General features: G+C 48.0%; 1 protein-coding gene across 1 annotated transcript in view; it reads right to left on the bottom strand.

Moving 5' to 3' along the window:
* Positions 1-3,155: 3,155 nt before the first annotated feature.
* The window catches only part of LOC109901313 (fibronectin type III domain-containing protein 4-like), a 69,474-nt gene continuing 55,416 nt past the window's right edge, over positions 3,156-17,213 (bottom strand). The window contains exons 5-6 of the mRNA XM_031837949.1: positions 7,915-8,048; positions 3,156-3,298 (exon numbers count right to left, since the gene is read on the bottom strand). Of these exons, the coding sequence (XP_031693809.1) occupies positions 3,257-3,298; positions 7,915-8,048 (176 nt within the window). The 3' untranslated portion in view covers positions 3,156-3,256. The remainder of the gene's footprint in view (positions 3,299-7,914; positions 8,049-17,213) is intronic.

Raw genomic sequence — 17,213 nt, 5'->3', positions numbered from 1 at the left:
TGGTCATTGAGTTCCTCGTCAGCTATTCATACATGACTAATTAACAGTTAATTAACTGCAGTGTGATGATGTAGTTAATAAGCTAATTCGCCTTTAAATGTGCTGAACATTCTCCCCACTATCATCTGTCCTCTATACGGTGTGACTGAAGTGGTGTCTAGTCACTATCATCTGTCCTCGATACGGTGTGACTGAAATGGTGTCTAGTCACTATCATCTGTCCTCTATACTGTGTGACTGAAGTGGTGTCTAGTCACTATCATCTGTCCTCGATACTGTGTGACTGAAATGGTGTCTAGTCACTATCATCTGTCCTCGATACGGTGTGACTGAAATGGTGTCTAGTCACTATCATCTGTCCTCGATACGGTGTGACTGAAATGGTGTCTAGTCACTATCATCTGTCCTCGATACGGTATGACTGAAATGGTGTCTAGTCACTATCATCTGTCCTCTATACTGTGTGACTGAAGTGGTGTCTAGTCACTATCATCTGTCCTCTATACTGTGTGACTGAAATGGTGTCTAGTCACTATCATCTGTCCTCGATACTGTGTGACTGAAGTGGTGTCTAGTCACTATCATCTGTCCTCGATACGGTGTGACTGAAGTGGTGTCTAGTCACTATCATCTGTCCTCGATACGGTGTGACTGAAGTGGTGTCTAGTCACTATCATCTGTCCTCGATACGGTGTGACTGAAGTGGTGTCTAGTCACTATCATCTGTCCTCGATACGGTGTGACTGAAGTGGTGTCTAGTCACTATCATCTGTCCTCGATACGGTGTGACTGAAATGGTGTCTAGTCACTATCATCTGTCCTCTATACTGTGTGACTGAAGTGGTGTCTAGTCACTATCATCTGTCCTCTATACTGTGTGACTGAAATGGTGTCTAGTCACTATCATCTGTCCTCGATACTGTGTGACTGAAGTGGTGTCTAGTCACTATCATCTGTCCTCGATACGGTGTGACTGAAGTGGTGTCTAGTCACTATCATCTGTCCTCGATACGGTGTGACTGAAGTGGTGTCTAGTCACTATCATCTGTCCTCTATACTGTGTGACTGAAGTGGTGTCTAGTCACTATCATCTGTCCTCGATACGGTGTGACTGAAGTGGTGTCTAGTCACTATCATCTGTCCTATGTGTGAATATAGAAAACAATATAGAAAACGTGTCATCTGTTTTAGTAGTAGTCAATTGACTATGGATGCAATTAGAACTCGGATCACTTCCTGTTATGTCATAATCGTACCTTTTGGGAAGCTAAAAAAACACCCTGGTTCGATAAGTCAGGTAAGACACAGTGATCTTCTTCATCTGAGGAACAGGACAGATCAGACCAAAACGCAGCGTGATAAGTGTCCATGTTAAATTTAATATAACTAAATATAACTAAACACGAAATGCAAAATAACAACGTGAAACAACGAAAATCTAAACAGTCCCATCAGGTGACACAACACAAAACAGGAAACAACTACCCACAAACACCAGGTGGGAACAGGCTACCTAAGTATGGTTCTCAATCAGAGACAACGACAGACAGCTGCCTCTGATTGGGAACCATACCAGGCCAAACACATAGAAATACCAACAACATAGAACAACAACATAGAATGCCCACCCCAACTCACGCCCCGACCAAACCAAAATAGAGACATAAAAAAGGAACTAAGGTCAGGACGTGACAACAATAGGGGTCAAAACCCAAAGGTATGAACAGACAAACAAGTCCCTCACTAAGAGGAAGGAGGACAATAATAACTTAAATAACATTTATCTTGGCATCTTTTGATGCCAACCCGACAGGTGAAACACCAGCATGCGCCCTCCAGTAGTCAACATATGGGACCCTTTCTTTACCATACTGTACAGTCAGGGGTCATTGATGCGTTGGTGAATGGTCTGCTGTTTCATCCACCACTACATGTGTCCAGAACTACTTTATATCATTTACACGTATTAACATTGCTTGGCTATATTCTATGGTTTGATTCACAACATTTCACCTGGGATAACTACTTGAAGAATTATCTAATTATTTGTAGCAACCAAATTGGATCTTATTGACTGTACAAAAGCAATCTAAGGGGGAAGAGGGTTGGGATAAGCAGAGCAACTAACTAAGGTGGAAGAGAATTATGATAAGCAGAACAACTAACTAAGGGTGGAAGAGAATTATGATAAGCAGAACAACTAACTAAGGGTGGAAGAGAATTATGATAAGCAGAGCAACTAACTAAGGTGGAAGAGAATTATGATAAGCAGAACAACTAACTAAGGGTGGAAGAGAATTATGATAAGCAGAACAACTAACTAAGGGTGGAAGAGAATTATGATAAGCAGAGCAACTAACTAAGGTGGAAGAGAATTATGATAAGCAGAACAACTAACTAAGGGTGGAAGAGAATTATGATAAGCAGAGCAACTAACTAAGGTGGAAGAGAATTAGGAAAAACAAAAAGCTGAAAAATGACAGGATATTTAACCAAGAATAGAAGAGCAGGGAGTCCAGTTAGACAATTTCACAAATAACCTGCTCATGACAACTTGAGGACACAGATGGCCACAAGTGTTCTGCAATTGCAAACCAAGTATCTATATGATGCTTTAACATTAACTGAAACGTGCGTTAATTAGCATAACAGTGTGCACAATCAATCTGCAGGAGAAAGTTTGTCTGTTTTATGTGTGCATGACTGTGTTTGCTTAGCTGTGTGTTTGTGTGTGTGTGTGTGTGTGTGTTTGTGCACTTAGACTCAACTGTGTGTGTGTGTTTGTGCATGCATGTGTGTCCTTTGCTCGATTAACTTGGCCGACTGGCATTGACAGTCGCTCCTCGCCGGTGCAGTTAAGATAATGGCTTGTTCCGCCCAGAGTTCTGTCTTCATCGAGGAGGAGGAAGACGAGGAGGAGGAGAAGGAGGAGGAGAGAAGGAAAGGAGGGATGAGGAGGAGGACGAGAGAAGGAAAGGAGGGATGTGGAGGAGAGAAGGAAAGGAGGGATGAGGAGGAGAAGAAAAGGAGGAGGAGGAGAGAAGGAACGGAGGATTGAGGAGGAGGCGAGAAGGAAAGGAGGGATGAGGAGGGGAGGAGGAGAGAAGGAAAGGAGGGATGAGGAGAAGGAGAGAAGGAAAGGAGGAATGAGGAGAAGAGAAGGAAAGGAGGAATGAGGAGGAGGAGAGAAGGAAAGGAGGAATGAGGAGGAGGAGGAGAATGAGGAGGGGGGAAGTTGACTTCTTCACTTTTCCCATCAAACCTCCATGATGTTGATAGATTGTAGCGATGGATGAAACTGCAATAGATAGGGAGAGAGAAATACATACATGTGACTGTTGTTAAGCAGCGCTACCCTGTCCTGTCAGAGGAAGAGGACTGAGATATCATCTGCATCCCAAATAGCACCCTATACCCTATATAGTGCACTACTTTTGTCCAGGGCCCATAGGGTGTAGGGTGCCATTTGAGACACCCTCTGCAGGAGGGGGTAGAGGGGGTGACATTATGTTTAAAATAACATGCTAATCTAATGTCGTTGCCTCAGTTTACCAATCAGAGCATTTGTTGGGTATCTCTGTAGGAAAAGAGGAAGGTTCAAAAACGTGGATAACATAACACTAACACATTGTCTCTGTCAGTAATCATACATATTCAGGGAATTGTTGCTGTTGTCAGAGCAGTTATGTTGTTTCCTGCTCTGTCCTTGTCAGTCTCAGCGATCTGTCCAGCCAACTTTGGTCTTTGACAGATAAAACCATCATCACCATTGATCACAATAAGTCATCGGTTAGTGAAGCCAGGCAAGAACACTTAGCGATGTCAGGCTAGATCGTTTAGGTGAGACGAGGAGGAAGGGAATCGATCTCCATAAAAGCCACTTTCCTATCCAGCCCCCCCCCCTCTCGCATATCTACTACCTCTCCTATAGTGTTATCTACTACCTCTCCTATAGTGTTATCTACTACCTCTCCTATAGTGTTATCTACTACCTCTCCTATAGTGTTATCTACTACCTCTCCTATAGTGTTATCTACTACCTCTCCTATAGTGTTATCTACTACCTCTCCTATAGTGTTATCTACTACCTCTCCTATAGTGTTATCTACTACCTCTCCTATAGTGTTATCTACTACCTCTCCTATTATGTTGTCTATGAAGCAGCAATATCCACACTAACATAGCAGTCAGAATGAATCGGTGGATTGGTCATTCTGAGTGGCTGTGGACAGTGGAAGGTAGCTATTCCCAATGTAGCCCATCAAGACAACACACACAAACACATGCAGACACACCGATTGACTTTCTGCAACACAACGTGTCACGTTCTGACCTTAGTTCCTTTGTTTTGTCTATATTTAGTATGGTCAGGGCGTGATTTTGCATGGGCAGTCTATGTTTGTTTTTCTATGTTTGGTTTTTGTGTTCGGCCTGGTATGTTTCTCAATCAGAGGCAGGTGTCGTTAGTTGTCTCTGATTGAGAATCATACTGAGGGAGCCTTTTCCCACCTGGGTTTGGCCTGGTATGTTTCTCAATCAGAGGCAGGTGTCGTTAGTTGTCTCTGATTGAGAATCATACTGAGGTAGCCTTTTCCCACCTGGGTTTGGCTTGGTATGTTTCTCAATCAGAGGCAGGTGTCGTTAGTTGTCTCTGATTGAGAATCATACTGAGGTAGCCTTTTCCCACCTGGGTTTGGCCTGGTATGTTTCTCAATCAGAGGCAGGTGTCGTTAGTTGTCTCTGATTGAGAATCATACTGAGGGAGCCTTTTCCCACCTGGGTTTGGCCTGGTATGTTTCTCAATCAGAGGCAGGTGTCGTTAGTTGTCTCTGATTGAGAATCATACTGAGGTAGCCTTTTCCCACCTGGGTTTGGCCTGGTATGTTTCTCAATCAGAGGCAGGTGTCGTTAGTTGTCTCTGATTGAGAATCATACTGAGGTAGCCTTTTCCCACCTGGGTTTGGCCTGGTATGTTTCTCAAACAGAGGCAGGTGTCGTTAGTTGTCTCTGATTGAGAATCATACTGAGGTAGCCTTTTCCCACCTGGGTTTGGCCTGGTATGTTTCTCAATCAGAGGCAGGTGTCGTTAGTTGTCTCTGATTGAGAATCATACTGAGGGAGCCTTTTCCCACCTGGGTTTGGCCTGGTATGTTTCTCAATCAGAGGCAGGTGTCGTTAGTTGTCTCTGATTGAGAATCATACTGAGGGAGCCTTTTCCCACCTGGGTTTGGCCTGGTATGTTTCTCAATCAGAGGCAGGTGTCGTTAGTTGTCTCTGATTGAGAATCATACTGAGGGAGCCTTTTCCCACCTGGGTTTGGCCTGGTATGTTTCTCAATCAGAGGCAGGTGTCGTTAGTTGTCTCTGATTGAGAATCATACTTAGGTAGCCTTTTCCCACCTGGGTTTGGCCTAGTATGTTTCTCAATCAGAGGCAGGTGTCGTTAGTTGTCTCTGATTGAGAATCATACTTAGGTAGCCTTTTCCCACCTGGGTTTGGCCTGGTATGTTTCTCAATCAGAGGCAGGTGTCGTTAGTTGTCTCTGATTGAGAATCATACTGAGGGAGCCTTTTCCCACCTGGGTTTGGCCTGGTATGTTTCTCAATCAGAGGCAGGTGTCGTTAGTTGTCTCTGATTGAGAATCATACTGAGGGAGCCTTTTCCCACCTGGGTTTGGCCTGGTATGTTTCCTGGGTTTGGTGGGTGTTTATTTCCTGTTGAGTGTTTGTCATTCACCTTACGGGACTGTTCGTTTGTTGTTTATTGTTTTTGTTCAGTGTTCATTTTGCTTCACTAAATTATGGACACTTACCACGCTGTGTTTTGGTCCTCCGATCCTTCTCCCTACTCCTCCTCAGAAGAGGAGGATGAGATCCATTACAACACGTCGGCTTTGATTTAATGACCAAATTGCAGATAATTCTTCTCAGCAGTGCTGAGTTTTATTCAGTCACCCCTTTAGATAGAAATCATTAAAATGTCTGAACAACACATTTGTAACAGTAAAATCATTCTCGTAATGCTGAAACTAGTAATTCTGGAAAATTGTCGTGACCCTCATCAGAAACCCTTTCTTTCCCCTTCGACCTCCTAATGAGAAGGAAAATGAGAGAGGAACAGAGGTTTACCCCTGAGCTTATTCAAACAGGAAGAGAGAGGAACGGAGGTTTACCCCTGAGCTTATTCAAACAGGAAGAGAGAGGAACGGAGGTTTACCCCTGAGCTTCTTCAAACAGGAAGAGAGAGGAACGGAGGTTTACCCCTGAGCTTATTCAAACAGGAAGAGAGAGGAACGGAGGTTTACCCCTGAGCTTCTTCAAACAGGAGAAAGCGAGCTCAGTACCTCACTCAGTTCATTTCTCTCTACCCTGGGGTGATGTAGTTTCTGAAGCAGATCTACCCTGGGGTGGTGTACTATCTGATACAGATCTACCCTGGGGTGGTGTACTATCTGATGCAGATCTACCCTGGGGTGGTGTACTATCTGATACAGATCTACCCTGGGGTGGTGTAGTTTCTGAAGCAGATCTACCCTGGGGTGGTGTAGTTTCTGATGCAGATCTACCCTGGGGTGGTGTAGTTTCTGAAGCAGATCTACCCTGGGGTGGTGTAGTTTCTGATGCAGATCTACCCTGGGGTGGTATACTATCTGAAGCAGATCTACCCTGGGGTGATGTACTATCTGATGCATATCTACCCTGAGGTGGTGTACTATCTGATGCATATCTACCCTGAGGTGGTGTACTATCTGATACAGATCTACCCTGGGGTGGTGTAGTTTCTGAAGCAGATCTACCCTGGGGTGGTGTACTATCTGATACAGACCTACCCTGGGGTGGTGTACTATCTGATGCAGATCTACCCTGGGGTGGTGTAGTTTCTGATGCAGATCTACCCTGAGGTGGTGTACTATCTGATGCAGATGACCCTTCTGATTGATTGGCTGGTGGCTTCAGTACAAAGACTAAGGATGCTCCCCAAAAAGCACCCTATTCCCCACGTAGCCCATAGGCACTGTAGTGCGCTATACAGAGAATGAAAAATAGTGCACTATACAGGGAATGGAAAGTAGTGCAGGGAATGAAAAGTAGTGCACTATACAGGTAATGAAAAGTAGTGCACTATACAGGGAATGAAAAGTAGTGCACTATACAGGGAATGAAAAGTATTGCACTATACAGGGAATGAAAAGTAGTGCACTATACAGAGAATGAAAAGTAGTGCACTCTACAGAGAATGAAAAGTAGTGCACTATGCTGGGAATGAAAAGTAGTGCACTATACAGAGAATGAAAAGTAGTGCACTATGCACTACTTTAAATAATTCCATCTGAGCTCCTAGAGTGTGAGGCTCTACTTTTCTTTTCCAAGTGTTCTACTCTGCTAGCCAGCACCTCTCCTAAACAGGTGTTCTACTCTGCTGGCCAGCACCTCTCCTAAACAGGTGTTCTACTCTGCTAGCCAGCACCTCCCCTAAACAGGTGTTCTACAGGTGTTCTACTCTGCTAGCCAGCACCTCCCCTAAACAGGTGTTCTACTCTGCTAGCCAGCACCTCTCCTAAACAGGTGTACTACTCCGCTAGCCAGCATCTCTCTCTCTCTCTCTCTCTCTCTCTCTCTCTCTGTATCTCTCTCTCTCTCTCTCACTCTCTCTCTCTCTCTCTCTCTCCTCTCTCTCTCTCTCTCTCTCTCTCTCTGTCTCGCTCTCTCTCTCTCTCTCTCTCTCTCTCTCTCTCTCTCTGTCTCTCTCTCTCTCTCTGTCTCTCCCCCTCTCTCTCTCCCTCTCTCTCTCTCTCTCTCTCTCTCTCTCTCTCTCTCTCTGTCTCTCTCTCTCTCTCTCTCTGTCTCTCTCTCTGTCTCTCTCTCTCTCTCTCTGTCTCTCCCCCCTCTCTCTCTCCAGTCATTCATCTATGTACCTTGCTCCGTAGCAGTCCTCCAGAGCAGTGTTCTGGAGTGCTCGCCATCGACGACGGTTTAACCTTGTCTTTACCAGAGCTGGAGTCGTTGTCCTTGATGATGTCATACTGCCGACAGAACAAGGCGATTACAGCTGTGGGGGGGGGGGGGGGGGGGGGGGGGGGTAGACAAGAGAGATGGGGATTAGCATACTGTCATTGTCACTCACAGGCTTGTCATCACTTCCTGTTATTGTAACCTGGGGTTGTAGCGGCATGTTGAAAAGGTAGCTGGCTCATTCCCAGGGAGTGTTTGGTGGTGATCACAGGCGGAGTCTTCATCTTTTATTATTTATACCTTTATTTAACACGGCAAGTCAGTTAAGAACAAATTCTTATTTTCAATGACGGCCTGGTAACAGTGCCTTGTTCAGGGCCAAAACGACAGATCTGTACCTTGTCAGCTCTGGGATTCGTACTTGCAACCTTTCTGTTATTGGCCCAACGCTCTAACTACTAGGCTACCTGCCTCTAACCACTAGGCTACCTGCTCTAACCACTAGGCTACCTGCTCTAACCACTAGGCTACCTGCTCTAACCACTAGGCTACCTGCTCTAACCACTAGTCTACCTGCTCTAACCACTAGGCTACCTGCTCTAACCACTAGGCTACCTGCTCTAACCACTAGGCTACCTGCTCTAACCACTAGGCTACCTGCTCTAACCACTAGTCTACCTGCTCTAACTACTTGGCAACCTGCTCTAACCACTAGTCTACCTGCTCTAACCACTAGGCTACCTGCTCTAACCAGGTAATAACTTGGCTATGTACACATGGTACCAGTACTGAGGTAATAACTAGGCTATGTACACATGGTACCAGTACTGAGGTAATAACTAGGCTATGTACACATGGTACCAGTACTGAGGTAATAACTAGGCTATGTACACATGGTACCAGTACCGTATTGATGTGCAAGGGTAATGTAATTGAGGTAGATATGCACATATAGGTAGGTATAAAGTGACTTGTCAGCAGGATAGATTGTAAACAGTAGCAGCAGCGTATGTGATGAGTCAAAAGAGTTGGGGGTCAATGCAGATTCTCCGGGTAGCCATTGATTAACTATGTAACTATTTAGCAGTCTTATGGAATGGAGGTAGAGACTTGGCACTTGGCTTACAGACGGTAGGGCAATTAAGGTCACAGTTATGAAAACTTAGGACACTATAAAGAGGCCTTTCTACTGACTCTGAAAAGCACAAAAGAAAAATGCCCAGGGTCCCTGCCTATCTGCTTGAACGTGCCTTAGACATGCTGCAAAGAGGCATGAGGACTGCAAATGTGCCAGGGAAATAAATTGCAATGTCCATACTGTGAGACGCCTAAGACAGCGATACAGGGAGACAGGACGGACAGCTGATCGTCCTCTCAGTGGCAGACCACGTGTAACAACACCTGCACAGGATCGGTACATCAAAACATCACACCTGCGGGACAGGTACAGGATGGCAACAACAACTGCCCGAGTTACACCAGGAACGCACAATCCCTCCATCAGTGCTCAGACTGTTTGCAATAGGCTGAGAGAGGCTGGACTGAGGGCTTGTAGACCTGTTGTAAGGCAGGTCCTCACCAGACATCACCGGGAACAACGTCGCCTATGGGCACAAACCCACCGTCGCTGGACCAGACAGGACTGGCAAAAAGTGCTCTTCACTGACGGGTCGTGGTTTTTGTCTCACCAGGGGTGATGGTCAGATTCGCGCTTATCTTCGAAGGAATGAGCGTTACACCGAGGCCTGTACTCTGGAGCGGGATCGATTTGGAGGTGGAGGGTCCATCATGGTCTGGTGCGGTGTGTCACAGCATCATCGGACTGAGCTTGTTGTCATTGCAGGCAATCTCAATGCTGTGCGTTATAGGGAAGACATCCTCCTCCCTCATGTGGTATCCTTCCTGTAGGCTCATCCTGACATGACCCCCCAGCATGACAATGCCACCAGCCATACTGCTCGTTCTGTGTGTGATTTCCTGCAAGACAGGAATGTCAGTGTTCTGCCATGGCCAGCGAAGATCCCCCTCCCAGTTAGGGGAGTGATGAGCTCTACAGCAGAGTCTCACAACTCAATCGACCCCCTCCCGATGGTTTGTATTCGGGAGTCAAATCTCCTAGGACTCCCTCCCGATGGTTTGTATTCGGGAGTCAAATCTCCTAGGACCCCCTCCCGATGGTTTGTATTCGGGAGTCAAATCTCCTAGGACCCCCTCCCGATGGTTTGTATTCGGGAGTCAAATCTCCTAGGACCCCCTCCCGATGGTTTGTATTCGGGAGTCAAATCTCCTAGGACCCCTTCCCGATGGTTTGTATTCGGGAGTCAAATCTCCTAGGACCCCCTCCCGATGGTTTGTATTCAGGAGTCAAATCTCCTAGGACCCCCTCCCGATGGTTTGTATTCGGGAGTCAAATCTCCTAGGACCCCCTCCCGATGGTTTGTATTCGGGAGTCAAATCTCCTAGGACCCCCTCCCGATGGTTTGTATTCGGGAGTCAAATCTCCTAGGACCCCCTTCCCGATGGTTTGTATTCGGGAGTCAAATCTCCTAGGACCCCCTCCCGATGGTTTGTATTCGGGAGTCAAATCTCCTAGGACCCCCTCCCGATGGTTTGTATTCGGGAGTCAAATCTCCTAGGACCCCCTCCCGATGGTTTGTATTCGGGAGTCAAATCTCCTAGGACCCCCTCCCGATGGTTTGTATTCGGGAGTCAAATCTGAGGTGCCTTTATATCTAGGAAGCAGACGATCCTGAGATTGACGTGAAGTCAGCAAACCATTTATCTACCCATCAGGAGAAACTGGCAATTCAATCTTCTGTGTGTTGAATTCTTTATGAGGGTAAAGCGTAGCTGTTCATTTCATACGCCAAAGAAAAGCCAATGGCGATGATATTGTTTGTTTATAAAGCACTCATAACACATTCATAAGCTATTTAATAAGAATGTATATGGTCTTTGTCCCATTACCCCATACACTAAAAGGTGTAGAGGTGGTGATAAAACTGACAGTTACTGCCTCCCAAATAGTACCCTGTTCCCTTCAAATAGCACCCTGTTCCCTTCAAATAGCACCCTGTTCCCTTCAAATAGCACCCTGTTCCCTTCAAATAGCACCCTGTTCCCTTCAAATAGCACCCTGTTCCCTTCAAATAGCACCCTGTTCCCTTCAAATAGCACCCTGTTCCCTTCAAATAGCACCCTGTTCCCTTCAAATAGCACACTACTCCCTTCAAATAGCACCCTGTTCCCTTCAAATAGCACCCTGTTCCCTTCAAATATCACCCTGTTCCCTTCAAATATCACCCTGTTCCCTTCAAATAGCACCCTGTTCCCTTCAAATAGCACCCTGTTCCCTTCAAATAGCACCCTGTTCCCTTCAAATAGCACACTAGTCCCTTCAAATAGCACCCTGTTCCCTTCAAATAGCACCCTGTTCCCTTCAAATAGCACCCTGTTCCCTTCAAATAGCACCCTATTCCCTTCAAATAGCACCCTATCACCCTCCCTATTCCCTTCAAATAGCACCCTATCACCATATTCCCTTCAAATAGCACCCTGTTCCCTTCAAATAGCACCCTATCACCATATTCCCTTCAAATAGCACCCTGTTCCCTTCAAATAGCACCCTAGCACGCTATTCCATTCAAATAGCACCCTATTTCCTTCATAGTGCCCTATTCCCTTCATAGTGCCCTATTCCCTTCATAGTGCCCTATTCCCTTCATTTGATGCTCTCTATATAGTCAGTATGGTGCCATTTGGGACGCACGGTGTCATGTTCTATTTCACATCACATAGGCTCCTGTCTTCAGAGGCTACGGTCTTCAGAGGCTCCTGTCTTCTCTCCTGTCTTCAGAGGCTCCTGTCTTCTCTCCCATCTTCAGAGGCTCTTGTCTTCTCTCCTGTCTTCAGAGGCTCCTGTCTTCAGAGGCTCCTGTCTTCTCTCCTTTCTTCAGAGGCTCCTGTCTTCTCTCCTTTCTTCAGAGGCTCCTGTCTTCTCTCCTGTCTTCAGAGACTCCTGTCTTCTCTCCTGTCTTCAAAGGCTCCTGTGTTCTCTCCTGTCTTCTCTCCTGTCTTCAGAGGCTCCTGTCTTCAGCGGCTCCTGCCTTCTCTCCTGTCTTCAGAGGCTCCTGTCTTCTCTCCTATCTTCAGAGGCTCCTGTCTTCAGAGACTCCTGTCTTCAGAGGCCCCTGTCTTCTCTCCTGTCTTCAGAGACTCCTGTCTTCAGAGGTCCCTGTCTTCTCTCCTGTCTTCAGAGGCTCCTGTCTTCAGAGGCTCCTGTCTTTAGAGGCTCCTGTCTTCTCTCCTGTCTTCAGAGGCTCCTGTCTTCTCTCCGGTCTTCAGAGGCTCCTGTCTTCTCTCCTGTCTTCAGAGGCTCCTGTCTTCTCTCCCGTCTTCAGAGGCTCTTGTCTTCTCTCCTGTCTTCAGAGGCTCCTGTCTTCAGAGGCTCCTGTCTTCTCTCCTTTCTTCAGAGGCTCCCGTCTTCAGAGGCTATTGTCTTCTTTCCTGTCTCAGATGCTCCTGTCTTCAGAGGCTCTTGTATTCAGAAGCTCCTGTCTTCAGAGGCTCCTGTCTTCAGAGGCTCCTGTCTTCAGAGGCTCCTGTCTTCAGAGGCTCCTGTCTTCAGAGGCTCTTGTCGTCTCTCCTGTCTTCAGAGGCTCCTGTCTTCAGAGGCTCCTGTCTTCTCTCCTGTCTTCAGAGGCTCCTGACTTCAGAGGCTCCTTTCTTCTCTCCTGTATCAGATGCTCCTGTCTTCAGAGGCTCCTGTCTTCAGAGTCTCTTGTCTTCTCTCCTGTCTCAGATGCTCCTGTCTTCAGTGGCTCTTGTCTTCAGAGGCTCCTGTCTTCAGAGGCTCCTGTCTTCAGAGGCTCCTGTCCTCTCTCCTGTCTTCAGAGGCTCCTGTCTTCAGAGACTCCTGTCTTCAGAGGCTCCTGTCTTCAGAGGCTCCTGTCTTCTCTCCTGTCTTCAGAGGCTCATGTCTTCTCTCCTGTCTTCAGAGGCTATTGTCTTCAGAGGCTCCTGTCTTCTCTCCTGTCTTCAAAGTCTCCTGTCTTCTCTCCTGTCTCAGAGGCTCTTGTCTTCAGAGGCTCCTGTCTTCTCTCCTGTCTTCAGAGTCTCCTGTCTTCAGAGACTCCTGTCTTCAGAGGCCCCTGTCTTCAGCGGCTCCTGTCTTCATAGTCTCCTGTCTTCATAGTCTCCTGTCTTCATAGTCTCCTGTCTTCAGAGGCTCTTGTCTTCAGCGGCTCCTGTCTTCAGAGGCTCCTGTCTTCAGAGGCTCCTGTCTTCTCTCCTGTCTTCAGAGGCTCCTGTCTTCTCCCCTGTCTTCAGAGGCTCCTGTCTTCTCTCCTGTCTCAGAGGCTCCTGTCTTCTCTCCTGTCTTCAGAGGCTCCTGTCTTCAGAGGCTCCTGACTTCAGAGGCTCCTGTCTTCTCTCCTGTCTCAGATGCTCCTGTTTTCAGTGGCTCTTGTCTTCAGAGGCTCCTGTCTTCAGAGGCTCCTGTCTTCTCTCCTGTCTTCTCTCCTGTCTTCAGAGGCTCCTGTCTTCTCTCCTGTCTTCAGAGACTCCTGTTTTCAGAGGTCCCTGTCTTCTCTCCTGTCTTCAGAGGCTCCTGTCTTCAGAGGCTCCTGTACTTTAGAGGCTCCTGTCTTCTCTCCTGTCTTCAGAGGCTCCTGTCTTCTCTCCGGTCTTCAGAGGCTCCTGTCTTCTCTCCTGTCTTCAGACGCTCTTGTCTTCTCTCCTGTCTTCAGAGGCTCCTGTCTTCAGAGGCTCCTGTCTTCTCTCCTTTCTTCAGAGGCTCCCGTCTTCAGAGGCTATTGTCTTCTCTCCTGTCTCAGATGCTCCTGTCTTCAGAGGCTCTTGTCTTCAAAAGCTCCTGTCTTCAGAGGCTCCTGTCTTCAGAGGCTCCTGTCTTCAGAGGCTCCTGTCTTCAGAGGCTCTTGTCTTCTCGCCTGTCTTCAGAGGCTCCTGTCTTCAGAGGCTCCTGTCTTCTCTCCTGTCTTCAGAGGCTCCTGACTTCAGAGGCTCCTTTCTTCTCTCCTGTATCAGATGCTCCTGTCTTCAGAGGCTCCTGTCTTCAGAGGCTCTTGTCTTCTCTCCTGTCTCAGATGCTCCTGTCTTCAGTGGCTCTTGTCTTCAGAGGCTCCTGTCTTCAGAGGCTCCTGTCTTCAGAGGCTCCTGTCCTCTCTCCTGTCTTCAGAGGCTCCTGTCTTCAGAGGCTCCTGTCTTCAGAGGCTCCTGTCTTCTCTCCTGTCTTCAGAGGCTCATGTCTTCTCTCCTGTCTTCAGAGGCTCCTGTCTTCAGAGGCTATTGTCTTCAGAGGCTCCTGTCTTCAGAGGCTCCTGTCTTCAGAGGCTCCTGTCCTCTCTCCTGTCTTCAGAGGCTCCTGTCTTCAGAGACTCCTGTCTTCAGAGGCTACTGTCTTCAGAGGCTCCTGTCTTCTCTCCTGTCTTCAGAGGCTCATGTCTTCTCTCCTGTCTTCAGAGGCTATTGTCTTCAGAGGCTCCTGTCTTCTCTCCTGTCTTCAAAGTCTCCTGTCTTCTCTCCTGTCTCAGAGGCTCTTGTCTTCAGAGGCTCCTGTCTTCTCTCCTGTCTTCAGAGTCTCCTGTCTTCAGAGACTCCTGTCTTCAGAGGCCCCTGTCTTCAGCGGCTCCTGTCTTCATAGTCTCCTGTCTTCATAGTCTCCTGTCTTCAGAGGCTCTTGTCTTCAGCGGCTCCTGTCTTCAGAGGCTCCTGTACTTTAGAGGCTCCTGTCTTCTCTCCTGTCTTCAGAGGCTCCTGTCTTCTCTCCGGTCTTCAGAGGCTCCTGTCTTCTCTCCTGTCTTCAGAGGCTCTTGTCTTCTCTCCTGTCTTCAGAGGCTCCTGTCTTCAGAGGCTCCTGTCTTCTCTCCTTTCTTCAGAGGCTCCCGTCTTCAGAGGCTATTGTCTTCTCTCCTGTCTCAGATGCTCCTGTCTTCAGAGGCTCTTGTCTTCAAAAGCTCCTGTCTTCAGAGGCTCCTGTCTTCAGAGGCTCCTGTCTTCAGAGGCTCCTGTCTTCAGAGGCTCTTGTCTTCTCGCCTGTCTTCAGAGGCTCCTGTCTTCAGAGGCTCCTGTCTTCTCTCCTGTCTTCAGAGGCTCCTGACTTCAGAGGCTCCTTTCTTCTCTCCTGTATCAGATGCTCCTGTCTTCAGAGGCTCCTGTCTTCAGAGGCTCTTGTCTTCTCTCCTGTCTCAGATGCTCCTGTCTTCAGTGGCTCTTGTCTTCAGAGGCTCCTGTCTTCAGAGGCTCCTGTCTTCATAGTCTCCTGTCTTCATAGTCTCCTGTCTTCAGAGGCTCTTGTCTTCAGCGGCTCCTGTCTTCAGAGGCTCCTGTCTTCAGAGGCTCCTGTCTTCTCTCCTGTCTTCAGAGGCTCCTGTCTTCTCCCCTGTCTTCAGAGGCTCCTGTCTTCTCTCCTGTCTCAGAGGCTCCTGTCTTCTCTCCTGTCTTCAGAGGCTCCTGTCTTCAGAGGCTCCTGACTTCAGAGGCTCCTGTCTTCTCTCCTGTCTCAGATGCTCCTGTTTTCAGTGGCTCTTGTCTTCAGAGGCTCCTGTCTTCAGAGGCTCCTGTCTTCTCTCCTGTCTTCTCTCCTGTCTTCAGAGGCTCCTGTCTTCTCTCCTGTCTTCAGAGACTCCTGTTTTCAGAGGTCCCTGTCTTCTCTCCTGTCTTCAGAGGCTCCTGTCTTCAGAGGCTCCTGTACTTTAGAGGCTCCTGTCTTCTCTCCTGTCTTCAGAGGCTCCTGTCTTCTCTCCGGTCTTCAGAGGCTCCTGTCTTCTCTCCTGTCTTCAGACGCTCTTGTCTTCTCTCCTGTCTTCAGAGGCTCCTGTCTTCAGAGGCTCCTGTCTTCTCTCCTTTCTTCAGAGGCTCCCGTCTTCAGAGGCTATTGTCTTCTCTCCTGTCTCAGATGCTCCTGTCTTCAGAGGCTCTTGTCTTCAAAAGCTCCTGTCTTCAGAGGCTCCTGTCTTCAGAGGCTCCTGTCTTCAGAGGCTCCTGTCTTCTCTCCTGTCTTCAGAGGCTCCTGTCTTCAGAGGCTCCTGTCTTCTCTCCTGTCTTCAGAGGCTCCTGACTTCAGAGGCTCCTTTCTTCTCTCCTGTATCAGATGCTCCTGTCTTCAGAGGCTCCTGTCTTCAGAGGCTCTTGTCTTCTCTCCTGTCTCAGATGCTCCTGTCTTCAGTGGCTCTTGTCTTCAGAGGCTCCTGTCTTCAGAGGCTCCTGTCTTCAGAGGCTCCTGTCCTCTCTCCTGTCTTCAGAGGCTCCTGTCTTCAGAGGCTCCTGTCTTCAGAGGCTCCTGTCTTCTCTCCTGTCTTCAGAGGCTCATGTCTTCTCTCCTGTCTTCAGAGGCTCCTGTCTTCAGAGGCTATTGTCTTCAGAGGCTCCTGTCTTCAGAGGCTCCTGTCTTCAGAGGCTCCTGTCCTCTCTCCTGTCTTCAGAGGCTCCTGTCTTCAGAGACTCCTGTCTTCAGAGGCTACTGTCTTCAGAGGCTCCTGTCTTCTCTCCTGTCTTCAGAGGCTCATGTCTTCTCTCCTGTCTTCAGAGGCTATTGTCTTCAGAGGCTCCTGTCTTCTCTCCTGTCTTCAAAGTCTCCTGTCTTCTCTCCTGTCTCAGAGGCTCTTGTCTTCAGAGGCTCCTGTCTTCTCTCCTGTCTTCAGAGTCTCCTGTCTTCAGAGACTCCTGTCTTCAGAGGCCCCTGTCTTCAGCGGCTCCTGTCTTCATAGTCTCCTGTCTTCATAGTCTCCTGTCTTCAGAGGCTCTTGTCTTCAGCGGCTCCTGTCTTCAGAGGCTCCTGTACTTTAGAGGCTCCTGTCTTCTCTCCTGTCTTCAGAGGCTCCTGTCTTCTCTCCGGTCTTCAGAGGCTCCTGTCTTCTCTCCTGTCTTCAGAGGCTCTTGTCTTCTCTCCTGTCTTCAGAGGCTCCTGTCTTCAGAGGCTCCTGTCTTCTCTCCTTTCTTCAGAGGCTCCCGTCTTCAGAGGCTATTGTCTTCTCTCCTGTCTCAGATGCTCCTGTCTTCAGAGGCTCTTGTCTTCAAAAGCTCCTGTCTTCAGAGGCTCCTGTCTTCAGAGGCTCCTGTCTTCAGAGGCTCCTGTCTTCAGAGGCTCTTGTCTTCTCGCCTGTCTTCAGAGGCTCCTGTCTTCAGAGGCTCCTGTCTTCTCTCCTGTCTTCAGAGGCTCCTGACTTCAGAGGCTCCTTTCTTCTCTCCTGTATCAGATGCTCCTGTCTTCAGAGGCTCCTGTCTTCAGAGGCTCTTGTCTTCT

Source organism: Oncorhynchus kisutch, linkage group LG12 (assembly GCF_002021735.2).
Source record: "Oncorhynchus kisutch isolate 150728-3 linkage group LG12, Okis_V2, whole genome shotgun sequence".
NCBI classification, from domain to species: Eukaryota; Metazoa; Chordata; class Actinopteri; order Salmoniformes; family Salmonidae; genus Oncorhynchus; species Oncorhynchus kisutch.
This window is presented reverse-complemented; position numbering and strand designations above follow the sequence as displayed.